At 31.4% G+C, this 22252-nt stretch overlaps 1 protein-coding gene across 2 annotated transcripts; it reads right to left on the bottom strand.

The window, feature by feature from the left end:
* Window positions 1–385: 385 nt before the first annotated feature.
* LOC143190668 (endothelin-converting enzyme homolog) lies at window positions 386–18714 on the bottom strand. Of its 2 annotated transcripts, XM_076395166.1 has the most exons (17): window positions 18593–18714; window positions 15353–15497; window positions 10869–10947; window positions 10479–10573; window positions 9532–9834; window positions 9230–9479; window positions 8887–9166; window positions 6417–6661; window positions 6168–6317; window positions 6002–6098; window positions 4664–4840; window positions 4416–4575; window positions 2034–2082; window positions 1913–1980; window positions 1017–1147; window positions 790–954; window positions 386–725 (listed from the first exon to the last, which is right to left on the bottom strand). In XM_076395166.1, exons 2-17 carry the CDS (start codon window positions 15408–15410, stop codon window positions 546–548), a joined length of 2487 nt encoding a protein of 828 aa, XP_076251281.1. In that variant the 5' UTR covers window positions 15411–15497; window positions 18593–18714; the 3' UTR covers window positions 386–545. The 2 variants fall into 2 exon arrangements, with proteins under 2 accessions (XP_076251281.1, XP_076251280.1); XM_076395165.1 differs by lacking the exon at window positions 18593–18714 and having other exon boundaries at window positions 15353–15540.
* Window positions 18715–22252: the final 3538 nt, after the last annotated feature.

Genomic DNA, 22252 nt, shown 5'->3' on the forward strand with positions numbered 1-22252 from the left:
ACAAACACTCTAAAGGTATCAACTGAAGGTGTACATCATATCATTCGTGTTTCAAGGCGAAATCTTGGACAACTTCGCAAATCCATTTGATTTCCAGGTCAACGTGCACTTCTTCGTTGGTTACGTAGCGATAGGTATTGGTAATCAATCGAAGAACCTTGTTTTGACAACGTTGTATGACTAGTTGATTTGAATTTTTAGTTCAACCCCATATTTTCACCCCATAGGTCCAAATTGGCTTTATCAAGTGATCAAGTTGAGAGCATCTAACCAGTATAGTTGTTTTATTTTGGTTTTGGTCTAACATGATGTTGTTGGAAATATTAAAGAAAATAAATTTAGTTTCTACTGGGTCGGATAGGTAACCAGTAAAACTTCCTCGAAGAAAACTGTCAAATAATTTATTATTTCTGGCTCAACTACAAATATATCACACATGTTCAATTTAACTATATTCATTTTAATTACAATTTAATTAACAATATAATACAAACACAATAGCAACACCTTTAACAGTGCCAATTATTTAAACTAAAAATACTCCTTCACCATATTTTACATTTAGGTCGAATGGGATTCATGGGTGTATTTTTGGGGCATTGAAAGGCCTTGGAGAATTCTGGGGAATTTTGTAGTGTGCCAATAACACGAACATAGTTAGGAGCGTGCTCGTCGTACTCTAACTGATCCTCTATATCACGAACTGTGGCTGTTTCACACCAAATCTATAATGAACAAAACGAATATGAAGAGTTTAAACTTAACATCAACAGATATCCATTTACGTACGCTTCCATAGGCAATGAAGAACATTTGTTCGTCGTTGTATGTCTCAAAACCGGGCAGTTTTCTTTCGGCGCCATTTCTCTGCTTGTAGCTCTGATACGCCGTATAAGCCTGATTTAGTCCACCGTTATCCGCCAAGTTTTCGCCCAAAGTAACCTTACCCTTGACCTAAACATTTTAAAAACAAATTTATTACTGCAAAAACAATTTAAAAAATCGCATCAACTTACATGCCCTCTGACACCATCTATCGTATAGTTGTCGTACTGATTCACGAAACATTTAGTCATATTTTCGAAGGTTCCTATAGTTTTATTCGACCACCATTGGATATAGTTGCCATATTTGTCATGTTTTCGGCCTAAACAATACAATTTTTAATTAGAATTATGAGCATATTATTTACAGGGTTGCCAATGCCAATTTATAAAATTTTCCAATAATTCAAATTTCGGCACTAAAAATCGTTTCAACAGTGGCACCAGTGATTTACTTGCTAGCTGGTAAATTTACAGCGGATATAAAAAAGTTAACCCTTAAAATATTTTCTTGCAGTTAGCAGACAGCATTTTCAAACTATTTTTACCTCAGATTTCATTTTGTAAATAACTTTTTGGTTGAAACAAGGTGTTGAAATTCATCAGCAGTACATTAGCAATACATCAAAGTTAATTGATTGTTTCTTGTAACCACCATTTATTCGGTAATCTTCTATGGATCAGGAAAAAGTGTTTCTGTCAAGTATTGTTTTAATAAAATATATTGCTCTAGCCATGGTCTATTCACGCTTTTAGCGAGAGCCATCAAATTTGAACTCTTCAAATACCGCTATTAATAAAATGATAAAATCATGTATAGAATGAAAAATAACATTTTATAGAACTGATAAATGATATTGAAGTATTGAAAGTATTGAATTAATGAGGGTCGTTTGATACATTAATAGGTAACCAAAATTCCAATGCCCAATAAATCCATAAATAACATTAGATTCCCTGCATGTTGAGGAAATTATCACAAGTTGGCAACGCTAAATATAAATATGCAAAATATATAATTAAATATGCAAAAATTATATAAAAAGAATTTGTTGGTCAGCTCATATATAGTTGCAAATTAAACTGACCTGTATTGTCGAATCCGTGTGTTAATTCGTGTCCTAAAATCGAACCTATAGATCCGTAATTTAAAACTCTGCAAATGATACAATGAGTATTTTGTTTAAATAGAGGCACGTTTACACTTACTCCAAACCTAGGTCATATAAAGGGTAATTTAAAATGGCCATTGGGACATCTGAAACAAGATAAGAAAATAAGATTTTTCAAGATATATATATATATATATATATATATATATATATATATATATATATATATATATATATATATATATATATATAATGTAAACATTAGCCCCATTTGGACGCAAGGTACCTGGCTGTACTTTTAAGCATTACGAAAAGCCTGAAAAGCAAGAGGTCTGTTTTCTTCTTACCATATGTATCGTGTTATTATCGGCTTTTCTAACAAATATCGCTATACTTAAGTATGCAATGTTATGATTTGGCACATATAGATGTCAACCTTCAAATAAATCTGTCATAGGTTCATATCCCTTTGAAAATGTTTCGTATCTGAAAACTTACATTTGCGGCATGCATTACTTATCTTAATTAATCGAAAGAAAGAAGCCGCTAAAAGTGGTCGTTTGTTGGTAGTTGGCTTACAGTGAACATACTCTAACCTTAAAAACATATAAGGTGTGGTTTCGAAAATTTAAAAGTGCAGATTTCAATGTGCAAGACGAAGAACGTTCCGGTAGGCTGCAAGAGTTATTGGAGACGAACCCAACCTAAACTCAAAAACAATTGTCAGATGCCTTAAATGTGACTCAAGAAACAATTAGCGACCTATTACGAGCAATTGGGAAAATCCAAGGGATGAGAAGATGGTTGCCACACCATTTGAATGACAGGCAAATGGAAAATCGAAAAATCGTTTGTGAAATGCATCTTCAAAGGTATGATCGGAAGTTATTTCTGAATCAAGTAGTCACGAGAGTTGAGAAGTATATTTATTTTGAAAACCCTAAGCGCAAAAATTCATAGTTATCACCTGGAGAAGCCGGCCGATGAACTCCAAGGCCAAATCGTTTTCGTCACAGACAACGGTCAGCGTTTAGTGGGACTAGAGCAGCGTGGTGTATTATGAACTGTTGAAACATGGTGAAATAGTGATAATAGTGATCACTACCGATAACAAATGATCAAGTTGAACCAGAATGGGCTCGAAGACACGATAGAGTGATTACACAGCACGATAACACACCGTCTCATTGAAATTACTTGGATGGAACATATCACCGCACCCGCCGTACTCTCCAGACCTTGCCCTGTGCGACTATCAATTTTTCGCATCAATGGGATACACGCTTGCGAGACAATTCTTAATAAGTAAGGAAATGACTCGATGAATGTTTTTGCTCAAAGAACAAGCATTTTTTGGGATGGAAAGATGGTCAAGATATATAGATCAAATGGCCTATAGTTTCAATAAATATATTTTTCAATTTTCTTGAAAACTATGTAGATTTATTCGGAAAACATCCGGTAATGACTTTCCGGTACAACTGATAATTCAAATTTAAGACGCACTATTTAAAATACTCCCAAAAAAAAATGTAAAAGCTAATCAACCAACATTTTCTGCATAGAAGTATTATGTTCCGAAGAATAGAAGCCAGAACGGAAAAAATAACTCAAAAGCAACATATCTCAACAAAAGAAATTTACGCTGATTACAGTATACTGTGTGGCATTCAGTGGTACTATAAGGGAGTCTCAAGAAGCCTGAAAAGAAGAACACATTTATTTGGCCTTCTGTCAAATAAGAGGGCCTCTATGTAGACTAATTCCATTAAAGTTGTAAAAAACAAAAAGATCAATCAAATGCTAATAGAGACAAATTTTATAAAACCACAAATTCTTTCATACTTTTCAAATAGCCATTTAGTTTTCCCATTTATAGTTCACAAAATCATATCATATTATTATTTTCGAAAATATAAAGCAACAATCACTTTTATTTTAGGCCAGTTTCCTCAAACGTGACTCTTCTTCAGTGAATGCAAAATATTTCTTAAAGTAGTTAAATTTTTTGTACATACGTCATCAAAATGTTTAATATATTACCTGCCGCAATTTGTAAATTCGTTTTAGAATCAGACAATATTTTCCTTCTCATTTCATTCTAGTTAAAAAGAGACACAGTGCTGTCTGATTAGTTCAAACATATAAACGAATGAGCCTGTCAAAATAATCCGGTTGTCAGACGTACGCAAAATTCTTGAAAGAATTAATGATAATAGGTTATACCTCTAACCTATAAACTATTGTGGCTGTATAATTAACTGTAGTTTTTAGATGTACTATAATGTTAAAATAAGTTATATTTTATAATATTTATGTTAAATTATTTTATTTAAATTAGAATTTTGTTGTATGTCAAAATCAAACTGAACTAAAACTCAGAGTTGATGCGGCAACATTGCGACGTTTTGATGTTACAAATTTAAATGACGTATGTACAAAATAACTACGAACAGACTATATTAAGCTGGATACATACTGATGGCATTATCCATAAAAGAATTATATGCATTAACTATGATGGCTTCCGTTGACCAATCACGTGGATTTGCACTTCTTAGTGACGTTAAACTCTGTGTGGTGTACAGAATAATGCTGTTAACCATGTTGTCAAGGTATGTAGTCGAGTTGATCTCTAGCTAAAAGGAACAGAAAAAGTTAGTTTTACTATTTATTAAACCATTTATTTTTATTATATGATGTTATTAGTATTTTTGAGACACTTACGCCTTCATATTTCCTGTCGACTGAACCATTTTTGAGCAACCAATCCGGATATCCAACAAAACTTAACATTTCTTTACTCTTCTCCAAAGTTACTTGCTTCGTATAGTCATCCATCCATTTTAAGTTCCTTACATGTTGCACGAATGCATCTTTGATGTCACTAATCATTTTCTCAACCTAAAGAACACAATGATTCAAAATATTGCTCAACAATAAAAAATATCAAACAATTTATACTTTGGTAAGGTATCAAAATAAAAAAATATTATTTCATAAATAGACTTTACAAGTATATCAAAGTATGCAAAGTATAGTATAGACTAAAAAGTTTTCCATCGTAGGTAATTTTTGAGGTCAGAGAATTTCAAGCTCAAAAAAAAATTAAAGAAATATATGAAAGTATATACAAGGGGTCATTTTAATTTTGTTACCACTACTGTATATGAAGATATGTTATCATGAAGTAAGTAACTATTACCCTGAAACATTCCTGGACGTCTTACCGTCACTTAACCAGCTATGTCACTTGAAACTGATCCACAAGATGAGCAAGTTGTTACCGAGACCAATTAGTGGAATATTTACAAAAAAATATATATAAAGCTATTTCAGCTGGAGTTCTACACTGCCGATGTCCCAACAACACAAGAATCACGTATATGAGAATCACATATATCTACCTACAGTTATCGAAAAACTACAAGATCTAAAGACACTGGATAATATAGCGTAATAGTTCAAATATGTCTATATCAGTTTTGAGTTACACCGAAAAGACATTTTATACAACTTGAGGGATGCCCAATCAAGCAGAATCAGCGAAATATCTCGAAATGCATATTAGTAGATTAAAATTACTTGTTGATTAGAAGATGATCGAACATTTGATCTAAAATCCAAAAGCCTATTTGGATTTGCAAATATATAGAGTCAAAGTTATTCGATTGACCACCAATACTTATCATCCCTACATAGCAACAAATATATATATATATATATATATATATATATTTATATATATAATGTATGTGTTAATGTGATGATATGTGAAATGATCAAGTAAAAAAGAATAACTGAGATTCTACTAAGCATTTCCAATTAAAAATGTAATAACAATATTGTTTTCCCATCTTAGCTAGATCCTCCTTAGTGATTCTCGTAAATATCGATAATACGCTGTATTATTGTATTGAATGTAAGAAAAGATACGATTTTTCTTTATTTTATTCTAAGATTCTTGAAATTAAATTTAACATAGATAATCAGTATTGATTTTGAAACAACTACAAGCGGATATATAACTCTGATTTAAAATAATATTAAAAATCCGGTACATACCTTGGGCTTGGTACTATTGGTAAAACTCTTATCAGCCATTGCATAACTAACAGCCCATCCCATGTACGTGTTAACTAAATCACAGCAATCCAACGATCTAATAAAAAAACCCATTAGTTAATAGAATATCACAAAAATCATGCGATATTTTTCTTTTCAGAATTACCTTGATCTAGAATAAACTGAATCATCCGAGCCAGCGTACATTAGTGAAGCTTCAGTCAGCATATACTCAGCTATATCTGAAGACGTATTAATGATCATAGAGTAAACTGATGCCCACCAAAGATACAGCTCCAAATCTACAGATGATTGTCTAAAACATATATATATATATATATATATATATATATATATATATATATATATATATATATAGAAATACACTAAACACAAATAATAAACATGGACATACTCAGATATATACTCCAAAACTGACCACATATAACCCATCTCGGTTTCAGTAGTATATAAGAAGTCAACAGCAGGATCCAGCGTCACGTTGGTATTTTCAAAGATGCTTTCAACATAGTTGATCCAAAATTTGGGCATGGGTGATTTGACGTTATTGTCAGTCAACAGTTGAAGCTCGTCGAATGTGACCTTCCTCGTTTCTTCTTCTCCTCCCTCGCCTTCTGGCAAGGAAAAGTTGGCATTTAACTGTAAAGTTAAAAGGACGCCAACTATAATCACGTTTGTAAAAACTATTTATGAAATTAAATTGATCATGTAATATAAAAGCTCTAAATTAGTGATAAAGCTGTTAAATTATCAATATTTAAATGTATAATAATTGAAGCACATTTAAACCGAGTAGTCACATAAGTGATCAGCTTTATACCCCATACAGAGGATTAGTCTCTGCTTAGTTCTCTTAAAAAACGTTACACACTTTAATCAACGCTCTCCTGTCGTTAGCTCTTATCTTACTTCATCCTTCCCCATTTCTATATCCATAAAGTCGTATTTTGCTTCCTCTAAGCATCTAAATCACTACCTTCGTCCTTACTTTTTAGTGTTATCCACCACCCACCATGCGATTATTATTGCAGAATTGTGATTTCATGATTATTAGGTACTTCATTGTATTTTGACCATTTTTCTGGAAAAATATCGAAAATTTAGCAACACCTTGACGAAACAACGATGATGAATTGGGTAGCAATCCAATTATCGATCTATTTTCACAATTTTTGATTGCCGTGCATCAGCCAAGCCTTGCATCTGCATCTTCATCCAACTGAACAAGCGATAATCTGAAAGCGCAGTGTCTGGTGCGTACGCTGGGCACGGTAGAACTTTCCTTTCGAGCTATAACAGTATATCCCTCACCACTCTTGCAACGTATGCCCTAAAGTCGTCATGCAAGAGGATGATTTTACTTCTATTTCTCGCTATAGCTAGTTTTTTTTACAACAATATCTCACTCAATTTATTCAACTGACGTTGGTAAACCTTTCTAGTAACAATTTTATTCGGTTTAAAGAAAACTATATGTATAGCCTGTTCACTATTTCATCATGTCTATCTTCTTTGACATACAACAAAATTCTAATTTAAATAACATAATTGAACAAAAATGTCAACAAATACAATTTATTTTAACATTATAGTATATATAAAAGCTATAGTTATTTATACAGCCACAATAGTTTATAAGTTAGAGTTATCAGCTCTTATCACTATTGCTCTTAAGAATTTTGCATACGTCTGACAACAGGAAGACTTTGACAGGCTCATTCGTTTACGCGTTCGAACAAATCAGACAGCATTGTGTCTCTTTTAATTAGAATAAAATAAGAAGGAAAATATTGTCTGATTCTAAAACGAATTTACAAAATGCGACAGGCAGTACATTAAACATCTTGATGTACGTATGTACAAAAAACTTTGAATAGACTATATGTACAACAGTACTTTATAGCAATGAATATTCCGCATCGGTATCCATATATATGACTATTCTGGTGGTATTTTGGTATGGTACTTTGCGCTTGATATTATCATAGTAAATCCACTTTTTATTGTCAGTCAGAACAAACTATTTTGTCGACTCTCAAGCGAGAGAAAGAGTTCGAAATGTAAATAGTCGATTCATCAACTGTTAAGTTGCCTGAAATTTTTTTAAAAGTATTTGGTAGATTATTATCCAATAAGTGACCAATTAGTGAAATAGTATATCTACAAAAAAAATAAATATTTAAAACTACTTCAGCTGGAGTTCGATTGGTTTCGGAGGGTGGTGTCTTATGACCGCTCCTTTATTTGTTCTACACTGCCGATATCCCAATATATTCATTATTACTGTAACTCGTCAGTATTTTATCAATTTTCTAATGATTTCATCCTAATCAGCTGCTATGGTGTGCTTACTCTTATTTATGGTCTGTTGTTATAGGCTCTTTTGTTTTTTCTTACATTAATTCAATTTCAAACATTCTTTATATTGATCTTCTTGTTCTATTAATGATTGACTGAACTTCTAATAGATTTTATTTGGACTCTTATAATCTTTCCTTGCTATACTAACCTCTTTCTCTCAATTATAATCATTATATTATATTTATTTTTCTTTATTTCATATTATTTATCATCCATATCTCTATTTACTAATCTATTTACATTTACACTTAGCTTTTCCTTCATTTCTCAATCAGTCATTGTTTTTTTACCTTAAATCCAATTATTATCGCTACATTAGTTGTGATAGTTTTGTCAAAACAATTGTTAAGTTTATTGGGTTTGATGAGTTATCCAAGCTACGTTTTACAATGTTCTGTATCTTCTATTCTCTTCGACGTATAATGAAAAATAATTCAAAAACAAATAGAGACCCAGTCGCTGTTATTTCAAGGAGTAAATATTAAAATCTAGAAAGTACTTACATCATCCATATAATATGTCATGTTATTGATAACATTCGCTGCCTCTAGATACAGACTCTCGTCAATATCGGGATAATTCACGTCCTCCAGAATTACCTTGGTGACATATTTCACCATATTGACACGAATTAAAGTTCTAAGACTTTCTTCTGCCGCCTCCTCCTCTTCATCCTCCATATCATCATCAACTTGATTTATTGTTGATCTTTTAACACGGTTGTGATCGCTTCTCCTATAGCTCTTCCTTGGTTGTCGGAGATAATGTTTTTTCTTGAAGGGACTATAGACAAGAAATATATTTTGTTTTATATGTTTGTTATTTTTGGGTTTCATGACGAATTACCTTGGTAACGGACAACTTTGATACAATACTCCCATATACATGACATTCTGACTTCTATTAAATATGTTAGGTTGAATAGTGAAACCTATAAATACATCCATAGCTAACATGGTTTTCAACAAAACCTCCGTCTTCACCCAATCGAAGTTATATGAATCGTTAAGTTTAGTGAAAAATGTTGGTACTATTGGTAACTGTAGCTTTTTCAACTGTTTGTACATCGGCTCCAGACCCAATTCATCGATAGTTTCTATAAAAAATTAGAGAGAAAAACGAAAGAGAAATAACAACAGATAATCTACCAGTATCCATGCACGATTGGTAAAATCTCTTCGCTTGATTCACCGAGAGAGGCTCTTTTTTGTTCTCGGGCATCTTAAGAATCTCCAAGGACTCCAGCAGGACCTTCTCACTAATGGTGGTAAAAGTAGAGAAACTACTATACCAGCCATGATTCGGATGTTCCTTCGACCATTTTCCACAACAGAATTCATAGAAATCGTCACAAGGATCCACTGAAAAGTTGATGGAGTACTTTAGATTTGCTGCAGTACGAATACATTTATCACTGGTACAAATGGAATCTTTCGGATGTGGTTTTAGATCTAAAAAACAAGAAAATCAACATTTTAATTAGAATACTGGGAAATATTTAAATAAGCCTAAGAAAAATATTGTTATTATATGTGTTAAGTTCATCTTAATAATCTAAGATACTTCCGTCTTTCTGTAAGTGAAAAACACAAAATATATTTCCTCATCATTATCAATATTATTTTATTAGTATTAATCCAAATATGGTTCACTAGATTTTGCATTAACTGAAATCAAAGATGTTAATAATAATCTACAAAATTCAAAGGAGCATCATAATAGAAAATATTAGAAATTAGAAATGAGGTAACAAGTTATAACAACTAATTTAAGAGTTTCTACCAAAGCAAACTACCATTTATAGTTTAATAATCTTATGTTAGTAATTATTATAGTTGATACCAATATCTATTATCTAGATTTCATCATCATAACAAAAAGTTTTACTGATATGAGACAATATGATGAGTGACAATATATTTTAATTCCCTTTTTGCTGTTATGAAGTTTTTCCATCACACATCGTCGTAAATATATTAGTAAGAGTGTAGGAATTAAGACAAACTGCTATTATGAATTTAAATACTAGAAAAATGTAAAGTCAACAATTTCAACACTTTTCTTAAATTCAATATAATCTTAAAAATTAACTCACATAATATCAAAAGAACCAGGAGTCCTATGAATAACACCAAAAGTAGAAACGCCAAAACGATGGTAGCTCTCTGATAATAAGTAATCTTTCTCTCACTGTAACATAAAAAATTAATAATTAAAAAACACTTGAAATATAAAATACATGCAGAACACGACTAATATTACCATTTCGTAGCCATAGTTTATTAGGTATGATCTATTGTTAATTAGTTTAGGAGGGAATGGTATATATATAGTTTTATCTAACAAAAGATTCCCAATGTTATCTTAATGAAATATATGCTCCAAAAAAATGTTTAACAGTAGGTTAACTATGATTTTGTGTCTATTTCGTATAATTATCAATTGTCACCCATTACATATATAATTTTATTCATAGCCTACTTACGGTTTGAAACGAGAATTTACCCCAACCAAGAATTCCTGTGATGTTACTTGTTTATCAACTCCGGAAACCAATCCAGCTCCTGCAAATAAATGTAATCATGTCGTTATTTAACTAAAACAATGCAAACCTTGCAATTCAAGCCTTTGCTAAATCGAATAGTATTTATGAGCATTTTAAAATTATTTTTCGCATCTTTGTAATTAGCACTGCACTATTTATTCTTTGTAATTACAAGAATAACGTCAAGGCCGTAAGAAATTATCAGCTTGTCAATGATTTTTTCCAATTAGTATACATATAACCAACCCTTGATGTAATAAATTTTAAGCAAACATATTTTTTTTATAAAAAACTTAGGTAACCCCTTAATGCTATTTTTAGTTTAATGTTATCAAGAATTGTAATCGCGCATTGTATAATCCATATTGAAATCCAAATAACTACTCCGAATATGTATTATTAAATATATTTCATCTTGAAACTATCAAATTAAAATATAATTAAAAATAAACAAGCAAAAAGTTAGCAGCATTTAAAAACCATACCTTTTGAGATAACCTGACTTAATACCACGCGTTTTTAGCCTGATTTCATTGCACATTTTAACTGATTTTAAGCAGCCTGAAAGAACCCTGTTAGGTATCCAGAAATCCATAAAGCGCAGATAGAAGATATAATCAATGAGAATGAATAATATACAACATTAACGATCAAAATTAAGTAGACTATAATATTGTATTGGAATTCTGTATTATCTGTCTATTTTTATATCATAACAAAGGAACTGATATCTAACTAAATACATAATAGGATGAAAATTTAATTCATCATATTGATGAGTTATTGAAGGCACAATGAGATTATTAACCGTTTCTGACAAAACTCGCAAGCTAAAACATGAGTAATTAAAAGACTTAATATTAACCAAATACTCATAAAGATGGTCATATTTAAAATAATTATTTTGATGTCAATTAACAAAACGTTTAGAACAGAAAATAATTGGACATAAACCCTATTAAAATGGATGAAGAACTGTCAAGCAAGTTAGGAGTTGATGAATTAATAGACAACGTACGCATGGGTTGGTAAAAGTCTAAAATAAAAACAGTTTAGTATACAAATTAACCAAAAATACCATTGCATCTTCTTTTCTAACCAGATAAAAAGAACTAGAAACCTCCTAAGGGATATTAAAATCAAATGAGTAACAGACAAAAAGTAATCCTCCTACCAAACAGCCTTTAGATGTTTCAAAAGGTTTGAAAGGTGTAATATTAAAAAGCTAATAAAAATGTTATCATTAAAAATACTTATCATGTACATCAGGCCTTGGTTTAGGCTTTTAAAATGCGGCAGAATGTTCAGTCTCAACACCAACATACTGCTGTTGATATATAGATGTAGATATAGATAAATTGCCATAAATTATACAAAAAGACGGATTATTATAAATTTTTCGAACGCTAGCAGTAATTAAATGATGCAATAGTAAAAAAGCGAACATATAACTCGCTATTTAAAATCGCTTAATATGTATTATCACAAACAAATATTATATATAAAACAAACTAAAAAGTTAAGAAACGTGGTACATATAAAAAAGTATTTATAAACATTGATCTGAAAAAGGTATAATAACCAACTTGAACATAAAAAAAATACAGTCATTGTGAATATGTTACTATATAGACCTATAAATTTAATATCGATAATCTTGAAAGTTTTGAGAAATTATACATAGGGAGGCTTAATAATGTAATAGAAAAAAGAGGAGTTATTGCAGAAGATCTATTAGAGTTTCATAATAAGCACAGAACTATAGAACAAGTGCATAGACTTGTAAACAAAATAAATATGGACTTACGTTCCAAAATTATTTTATAATTTTGATAAAGTATGGTACATAGGGTTGCAAGTTAAATAAAAATAAACTCTTTCCTTGTCATATCATCTTACAGATAGATATTCACTCTAAAACAAGACAATGAATTACATCCAATATATTCAGAATTCCGCAAGACAGTGTCCGATACACCGTCTCCTATATACAGCCGATCCGCCAACCACAAAAACCACTAATATGGCTATACATGCAGACTACACAACAATCTTAGCATCTCACGAAGATCCAATAATAACATCAAAGAACCTGCAAATAAACCTTGATAAAATATAACTGTAACTGAAGACATGGTGTATTAAGCAAATGAAACAAAATCTACCGATGTAACATTCACTCTGTGTAGAGGAATATACCCACCGGTGAATATCAATAATTGACAACATCCCATAGCTGGGTAAGCATCTAGACCGACATCTAACCAGAAGAAACACATGTTTGCTAAACGAAAACAACTTGGACTTAAATTAAATCAAATATATTGTCTTATCGGGTGCAAATCTAAATTATCATTGGATAACAAGTTATTGAATATATACGATACGAATAAATAATTAAGCCTATTTGGTGATATGGAATTCAGCTATGGGATACTGCTAGCCGATCTAATATTATCATCATACAACGGTTACAAAACAAAGTGTTGCGTGTCATTATCGATGCTTCGTACTATATCTTTAATGAAGTGATTCAACGCTATATCTCTCTACAACTCGTAATAACGTTAATTAGAACGTTCGTATTCGTTACTTTAAAAGAGTGTTAGTGCACCCTATTATGCTGGCCAATCAGCCAAATGTGCGACATGATAGTGAAGTGAGCAGACTTAAATGTTCAACACCATCCGATCTGATTACAAGATCTATATAGACTTTAGAATAAGGCTAACTAATTAAGATAACATTTTGTCTAGGAGATCAATTAAATAATCTATCCAAAAAAGTTTTGAAGATACGTCGTCAAGATATTTAATGTATTGCCTGTCGCCATTTGTAATTTTGTGTTATAATCAGGCAATGTTTTCTTACTCATTTTATTCTAGCTATGATAGGGCAACATTGCGACATTGACACCACAAATTTAGATAACGTATGTTCAAAACTTCTTTGGATAGACTATATCTCACTAGATAAATTGATTTTATACGTGTCATGTATATAATACAATCATAAGAAATTCTTATTCCCTACTGGACAGATTATTTACCACTATGAGTAACAAAAAATTAAGAAAACCAATGATAAAAGAAAATAAAGCTTAAGGGCCAAAAATTGCAGTTATATATTATTGTTATTTAATTTTAATTAGGTTCCAACCTTCGTAGATGAAGACGTATTTTCAATACGCTCCAAGCTCCAGAAAAATACCTTTCTTCTAAAAAAATACAGTATTTTATTACGGTTATTTAATTGAATGTTAAAAATGCATAACAGATGCGGCTACCCGTTTCTCACTGGACCTAAAGAGTAGTGAATACGTGTTTACGTGACCAGACAAAAAGACTACATCTCATTAGGAATACCTAGAGAATTTGACTCCAACTGAGGCTACAAACTATTTGTTGTGAAAACCAACAAAAAGCTTCAAATACCCCAGCAGCATAACCCACCTATTAAAACAAACGAAAATAATTGGGCTAGAAGCAACAAAGAGAGGACCGCACGAGAAATTAACGGTCAAAATAGTTAAATAAACAATAATGAGAGAGATTAATATTCTAAAAGCTTCTGGTTATGACTTAATTACTGGTAAAATTTTAAAAGAACTATTTAATGCTATTCTACGAACTAATTACTTCCCTAGCACCTGGAAAGTAGTTAAAATATTAATGATTCTTAAACCAGGAAAAATACCAGAAGATGTGACCTCCTACCGGCTTATAACTTTATTACCGATAATCTCGAAAGTTTTCGAGAAACTATACATAAAGAAGCTAAACTATATAATAGAAAAAAGAAAAATTATTCCAGAACGTCAGTTTGGGTTTCGCAATAAGCATGGGACAATAGAACAAGTGCATAGACTTGCAAACAAAATAAACACTGACCTAAATGCCAAAAGATATTGTTCGGCTGCTTTTCTAGATATATCTCAGGCTTTTGTAAAGTGATACAACGCGATATTCCTCTAGAACATATAACGAGTGTAATTCAACGTGTTTGTGTGAAGTACTTCAAAAGAGTGTCAGTGCATCCCAACATACTCGCTAACCAGCTAAATATGCGACGTGATAGTGAAGTGCGTAGACTAAAACGTTTAGCACCACCTGATCTGATTACTGGACATATATAGACTTTAGAATAAGCTTTAGAATAAGACTAATTAATTAAGATAATATTTTATACAGGAGATCGCTTAATGAAGTTATTTTCTACATGCCATGTTTATATAATATAGACATAAGAAATACTTATTGTCTATAGGGCAGATTGTGGAATCACAAAGACTTAAAAAAATTAATATTAGTGTTCAGCTTAATAATTGTCTTAAAACTTTACCATTATTTATAAATCTCCAATATTGAAAAATGACAAATTTATTGCTTCTAAAGAATGACTATTAAGGTAGAACTATGACTTACTGGATATAGTATAGGGTCTTCCATTGTTGTCATCCCCCTGATAACCGTAATTATCCATATTCGATCAATTAAAGCCTGTTCGGCTTAACTCCTCACGAAAGAATTGATCCATCGTCGCTCAACGGTCGGTATCCGATGGTCTCTCCTGAAAAAACCCGACTAAACATGTACGGCATAAAAGTAATACTAAAACATAAATGTTTGCATTAGATAACAATTATGGTTTAGTTCTGATGTGTACTTTAAAAGTTGGGTGAGTTTTAGCGCACCGTTATCCTTTACGTTGTCGTTTTTATTCACTGTAACTCTATGAAAATATTAAACTGAAAGTAACAGTGAGTTCAAAATAGTTTAGTTCATTCTCCATGTTATGATGTTTCTAGTAAAATACAGTATCTGTACCTAAATGTAAAAATATTGTGACGAATTGTACGTATACTTTCTATTGTCATTGACAAATACACTCTTTTTTCTAAAGTCTCCTTTATCAACTTAGAAAACATACCAGAAGAAATCCGGTTTTACCCAGCCTGGTTGCCGGCGTGACTGGGATCACATAATCACAAATGTTATACAATCACTAATATGAATTTATGATCATGCCCCAGCAGGATTCGAAACCGCGACTATTGCAACAGCAGAAAGACCGTCTTGTCACCGTTACCACTGCGCCAACCTAGCCGGCTCTGTTTTGATTTAAATGAGAGATTCAAAATAGCCATTTGAAGCTCAACTGTAAACTACATTGGAAAATCTAAAGAGCATTATTACTGAACAAATTGTATACCTTAAAACTTGTGCACGTTGGTTACCATGCCGAAAAATAAACCTCTATTGAATTACTAAAGTAATTAGGATTAATCATCATAATCATCATACTTTGGACGATGAAAGGAATGTACTTATCAAATCTTGTAAAACGACAGAAATCTAAAGATCTTTTTACTGACAGAACTTCACTTATTGGCCAAACTTGGTGTTATAATGATATTTCTACCAATTAACAATGTTTTATTTGTAATGTTGCAAGAATTTCAAATTTACCAACTAAAACACATCTTTCTTTAATGCCAATATTTCAGCTTCAATATCAACAAAATACTAATAAATTAGTTATATTAATAATATTAACGTAACCAATTAGCTATAGCCGACGATTGATAATATAAACCGACAAAATTTTTGATGTGGTAAAATTGCGAATCACTGACATCATAAACTTTAATGATCTAAATCTTTAATGTAGTAAAATCCCTTTACCAGATAGACTACATATACACTACATATATACTGCACAGATACAGTAACTACACAGAAAAATGAACATAGTAAAGACAAAATGTATACATACAATATTAAAATAAGTATAAATACTAGAGTGATTATTACAAGCTTGACCTCCAGTATAGAAATGAATGATGATTATAAAAAAACGAAAAGAACTTAAGAAAAAATACTAAACATTAATATTACGTGACTAGATCTGCCGCTTAATATGGGCTCCATAATATATAATCCCATCTAATGACGAATAAACTACGTTCATATCATGTCACAAAAAGTATTAGCTTAATTTGATCAGTGTTACTTTAGATAGTTACTCTAACAAAGATGGTTACTTTTAATCAGAATTTCAAAACAGCAATGTCATCAACGAGATTCGAACCAGCGGCTTTCTTAGTAACGAGTCTCAATGTCACTGTAAAGAAAATCCCGAATCACCAATGTATATTTTTCAATCTTTTACCATTAACCTTTCCCATCTTCAACATTTGAATCACATTTAGGTGTTTTCATTAAAATTGGAGTACTACTCAGCTAGATCATGTATCATCATGTATAAATTCACAAATATCATCGAGTAGAACCAATGTTGCTAAATATGCGAAGTGACAGTGAAGTGCATAGACTAAAACGTCTAACACCATCCGGTCATATTATTGAACATATATAGACTTTAGAATAAGTTTTAAAATAGGACTAATTAATTAAAATAGTATTTTATACAGGAGATCACTTAATGAAGTGATTTTCTACTTGCCATGTATGTATAATATAAACATAACAGATACTTATTGTCCTCTGGACAGATTTTGGAACATCTAAGAGTAATAAAAAAACTTAGATTTATATAGGAACCATTTTTCTCACAAAGTACAATAGAAGTCACACAGTATTACAATAGATGCAAATAAATCCTCGACATTTTTTGTCAACCATATGAAAATAATTATACTTAAAAGTGGTTACCAACTTCAAAATCAAAATTATTATTATTTAGGTTAGTTTAAATTTTTTGTATTCAAAAAATAATAGGCACCTTCCCAGACATATCATCTCACAATGATCCAGTTTACTAACATAAAATTGTAGTTAACAATCTGGTACATTAAAATTAAAGAAGCAATATCTGACCAGAACTTTTCATAGAATAATATGCACCACCACTGCTAGCCATCCTTCATAAATTTCAATAGAAAATGCTGTGTAGCATTAGAAATTATTAGTACGATGTCTGGAATTAAGTATTAAATACTCTGTCTCATTCACCAATCAGTTAAATCTGAAAATGAGTTCAATTATCCAATAAGATTAATAGGCTCACTTTGAATGAGATTTGGATTATAGTAACTGTTATAAAAATAATAAGAAATACTTATCACAAGAACAATAAACGAACACTTACAGATAATCCAACTTAAAGTAGCAACTTCTAAAACTACGCTATATGTGAGTGTCATATACCGTATTTTCAAAGAGACAGTAACAAAAAAAAAACAACTGTGAAAACTCTATGTCACGTCCATTCTAAATCGATGAGCTGGTAATATCGATTGTTCTGGCTATTCTTTATTTAATAATGTATTTCCTACCTACTTTTTTGGAGTCAATCGCTTTGATTGTTTTGCATAATAGCCGTCGGTACCCACTATTGTGTCGTATGGCAGATAGCACAGCAGAGATGTGCTATCTGCCCGAGTTACTTACCGTATGTATATAAAAACGTTTGCCAATTAACAACAATTTGTAAAAACATAGACCAGTATTGTTTTTTTTATATTTATAGAAAACCTTTCTCGAAAATAATATAGTGATTTAATTTGTAACCAGGAAATGATGCGTCAAAAAAACTGAAGACAGATCAATGTTGCTAACAGAAAAATAAACGGTCATCCTATTAAATGAAACAACAATTCAACTAAAGAAAGCAGTCAAATATTCGAGTCATACTTTACCTACCAAGTTTGGAGAGAAACACCATTAGCTGCCAAAACCTAATTGTTTATTGTTATTGATTCAAACAAACTTAACGTAGCCTTGTATTTTAATTATTAGTAATATTATTAATATTGTTTACATACTCTAAAAATTAACACACGTTTAGAAAATATAAGAATTATCCGCTCAAGCGAATCAGTTACTTTTGAAATTATCTAGTGATAATGCTTCATCATCTCCCAGCGAGATTATCATACTTTGAATAGAACAGAATAATATAATGAGTAGATAAATTGATAGCGTCAAATCCGAAATGGCTCTACATCATGTTACCATGGTGTAGTAGTAGCTAATATTACGCTCACCAATGATATTTGGTACATCATTAATAGCATTATATTTACCTACCAGACATATAAATACTTCTGCATCTTAATGATTGATACAAATTGCACCTTCGATTTTTTTTCCTTTTTTATTTAAAAATATTATCACCACAGGACCATTATGTAACCCCAGAAACTTATGATAATGTTGCTGCGCCATATTCCACATGTCGAAATTGGTTTCAATTATTAACAGTGAAAACTTTGTTACCATTGTCAAAAAACGCCCCAGGCATCAATATATTTTAATAAAAAAGTTTTCTGTAGCGTATTGTAACTGACCATAAAATGTGACAATCCAAAATTTAAGAAATTTAATTTGAACCCAGAAAAAACAACCAATAATAATATCATCCGATATAGCAACAACGCTTAGTGTCTTGGGAAGAATCTCGAACACAATATCCAGTTTCTGTTTCTCAGCAGTATGAAAAAATGGATTGATTAATTGGAAGAAAATCTGATTTATCCGTATACAATAAGTTGCTGGAATACAACCAAGAAACAACTAGATATATATAGACCTACGGAATCCAGATGTTCTGCAAAAAATAATAAATAATAAATAAATTTAAAATTCTTCAGAACAAAGAACACCCAGCGAACTCAAATTACTTACATCGAATCCTTCAGATGTCACCTGTCATTCAAGAAATCAACAGCATCGCAAAGACACAAGAAGAGAGCTGATGCTAATACTGAAATATGGCAACTAGAGTATCAGGCCTATAAATTAATTTTAAAAGTTTTACAACAGATAATTTTACTCTGTATTAAATTGTATTGGGTACATTCGTAACCAACTTCATATTGAGGCCTCACTAACAGAATGTTTCAGCATGTGTCATTTCATCGATGTGTGAACAAAACATTTTTTCGGTATGCTAAAAGTGTCTGAATTTGTACCGAATATTTGCATTTGCGGGAAGTTTTACTTTTTTACCCCAATTTAAAGAAAAAGGCTATTGAGGGTCATCGACTATTCTGTGAATATTGTGGCAACCATTCTCGATTTCAGCATGTGAATACTGGTTACGATATTTTAAAAGAAGTGAGTTGGACACCGAAGACAAAGAGTGTTCTGAACAGCCAAAAAGCAGACAAGGATTTGAAGGCATTTCTCGATAAAACTATCATCCACTGCATTTGATACATGTTGCAAAACAGTGAAAACATACTTGAAAATATTAAAATGGAAAGTGTTACCCTACCCGCCGTATTGTCAAGACTTTGCTCCTTCTGATTACTACTTGTTCTAACATATGAATTGTGAACTTCTATCTGAGCAGCGAACTTCTTATGAATATAACAAAAAATGGATTCGTGGATAGCCTCAAAAGATATTTCGTTCTTGCGAGATGGAATCCGTAAATTGTCTGATGGATTGGAAAAAGTATCTATTTAAGGAAAAAGTCAAGAACATCACAATAGGTATCCCAATCCTTATGTTATATCAGCAGAAAGACAAGAAGAGTTTGTAGAAATGATGGAAAGTATTGCTTCAGTCTTGTATCAATGTTTTAATACCAATTTTTAATGCTGTTTTACTGTAATTGCTATCTAGGATAGCGTCAAATCAACCAAAGCACATGTCTTTAACGAAGTTTTTGGGTGATCCTTTGAACCAAATATTAGATTTGTATATCCAACCAATCTGACAACGTATGCCACCAAATCTAAAGTACTTGTTTAGTACAATTTAAAATACAAAGACAGCAAATATACAAATATAATTCCACCAGTTAAAAAAAGAACAGGCATATTATAACCTATTACTAAACTTGTTAAGAAAAACTACTCTGTTCATGAATATTATCAAAAAGATATTCTTGACAAAGATTTTTAAGTTTAGAAAATATCCAAATACCGGACAGAGTTAAAACAGACAAATAGAATAAGGCAATATCAAACGACACTCTAGTGATATCCCTTAATGAGAGTTTGCTTTGGCTAGAGGAACTCATAATGATCAACACCATATTATTGACTTATTCTTACTGTTTCTTTCTCACATCACTATATTTACACAAAATGGCGGAATTGTATTTGTACACCCAGTAAAAGCAACTCTCGCCTCATTTAAAATGAATTCCTAATAACAGCTATTTTTGTTTCAATTTAAACTATTTCTATATATTAAACTATCGATATTTTCTGTAATATATATAAATAGACATACTTTACCTATATTAATTGATGGATAAAAAATGTAATTTCGTTAAATATATTTAAGAACTATATAGCTGTTAATGAAGAAGATATTCGGTACCTTCACCAATAACAATAAGAACGAGAAGGATATATCAAAAAATTCGAAAGGATGATGTATACTGATCGATTGTACTAGAATGTGTTAAGCATACAAAGGTCTTTCAACCCTGTACGTCTTTTTAAATAGCTCGCTCTTTCCATCAACCTAAAAAAAGTGATAAATCATAGGGGTAAATCGGACGTCTAAAAAAAATGTTTGTATCGTCTAGTCAGTAATTTACAGCAACGTGGGCTTCCGTCGACAATAAAAACAAAGGGAGGCCTTTATTTGTACAATTAAATATAGGTACAAATAATTAGAGCGATCAAAAATCGATAAATTGTTGTCAACGCTCATAGTCTAATACAAACAGAGTAATTAATAACTTTTTAAATCAAGGATATAATTGTAAAAATCCAACGAGGGTTTATCTGGGACTGGACCTACAGTTTAACGTAGGCTCCGAACCACGGTCCTAGGCATTAAGTCTACCGACTGGCGAGTGACCAACTTAAAAATCATCCCGGAAGACATCCGGTCTTACCCAGCCTGGTTACTGGCGTGACTGGTTACTGGGCGCCTTTACCTCTGCGTAATTTTGAAAACCTTCTTCAAGTGCTGTACTTAAAAGATTCTTTATTAATTAAAACAAAAATTCCTAGAATAGATATTTCAAAATGTACAAAAACTTGTGAATACAATTTCTTATATACATAATCTGAACTGAACTGAAAAAAAAAACGGAAGTCACTCTAATAACAACTTCTTATAACTTATATTCCACCGCCAACTTATTTAGATACCACATATGAATCATCTATGAAATAGTATACGCAGATACCTGACAAAATTTGACTGAGGACTTCACACAATGATGGCATTGAGCTTCTATAAATTTGTAACATTAGGAAAACTTGATTATACTAATAAATATTTTTATTTAGATACTCTATATGAGCCTATATATAAATGCTTTATAATCTATAGTCCATCCAAAGAAGCAGTGAACATACTGATGTTAAATGTATTGCCTGCCGCAATTTG

This window comes from Rhynchophorus ferrugineus, unplaced genomic scaffold (assembly GCF_030347505.1).
Source record: "Rhynchophorus ferrugineus isolate W39M unplaced genomic scaffold, kcgeb_rfMv2 rfM2, whole genome shotgun sequence".
Lineage (NCBI taxonomy): Eukaryota > Metazoa > Arthropoda > Insecta > Coleoptera > Curculionidae > Rhynchophorus > Rhynchophorus ferrugineus.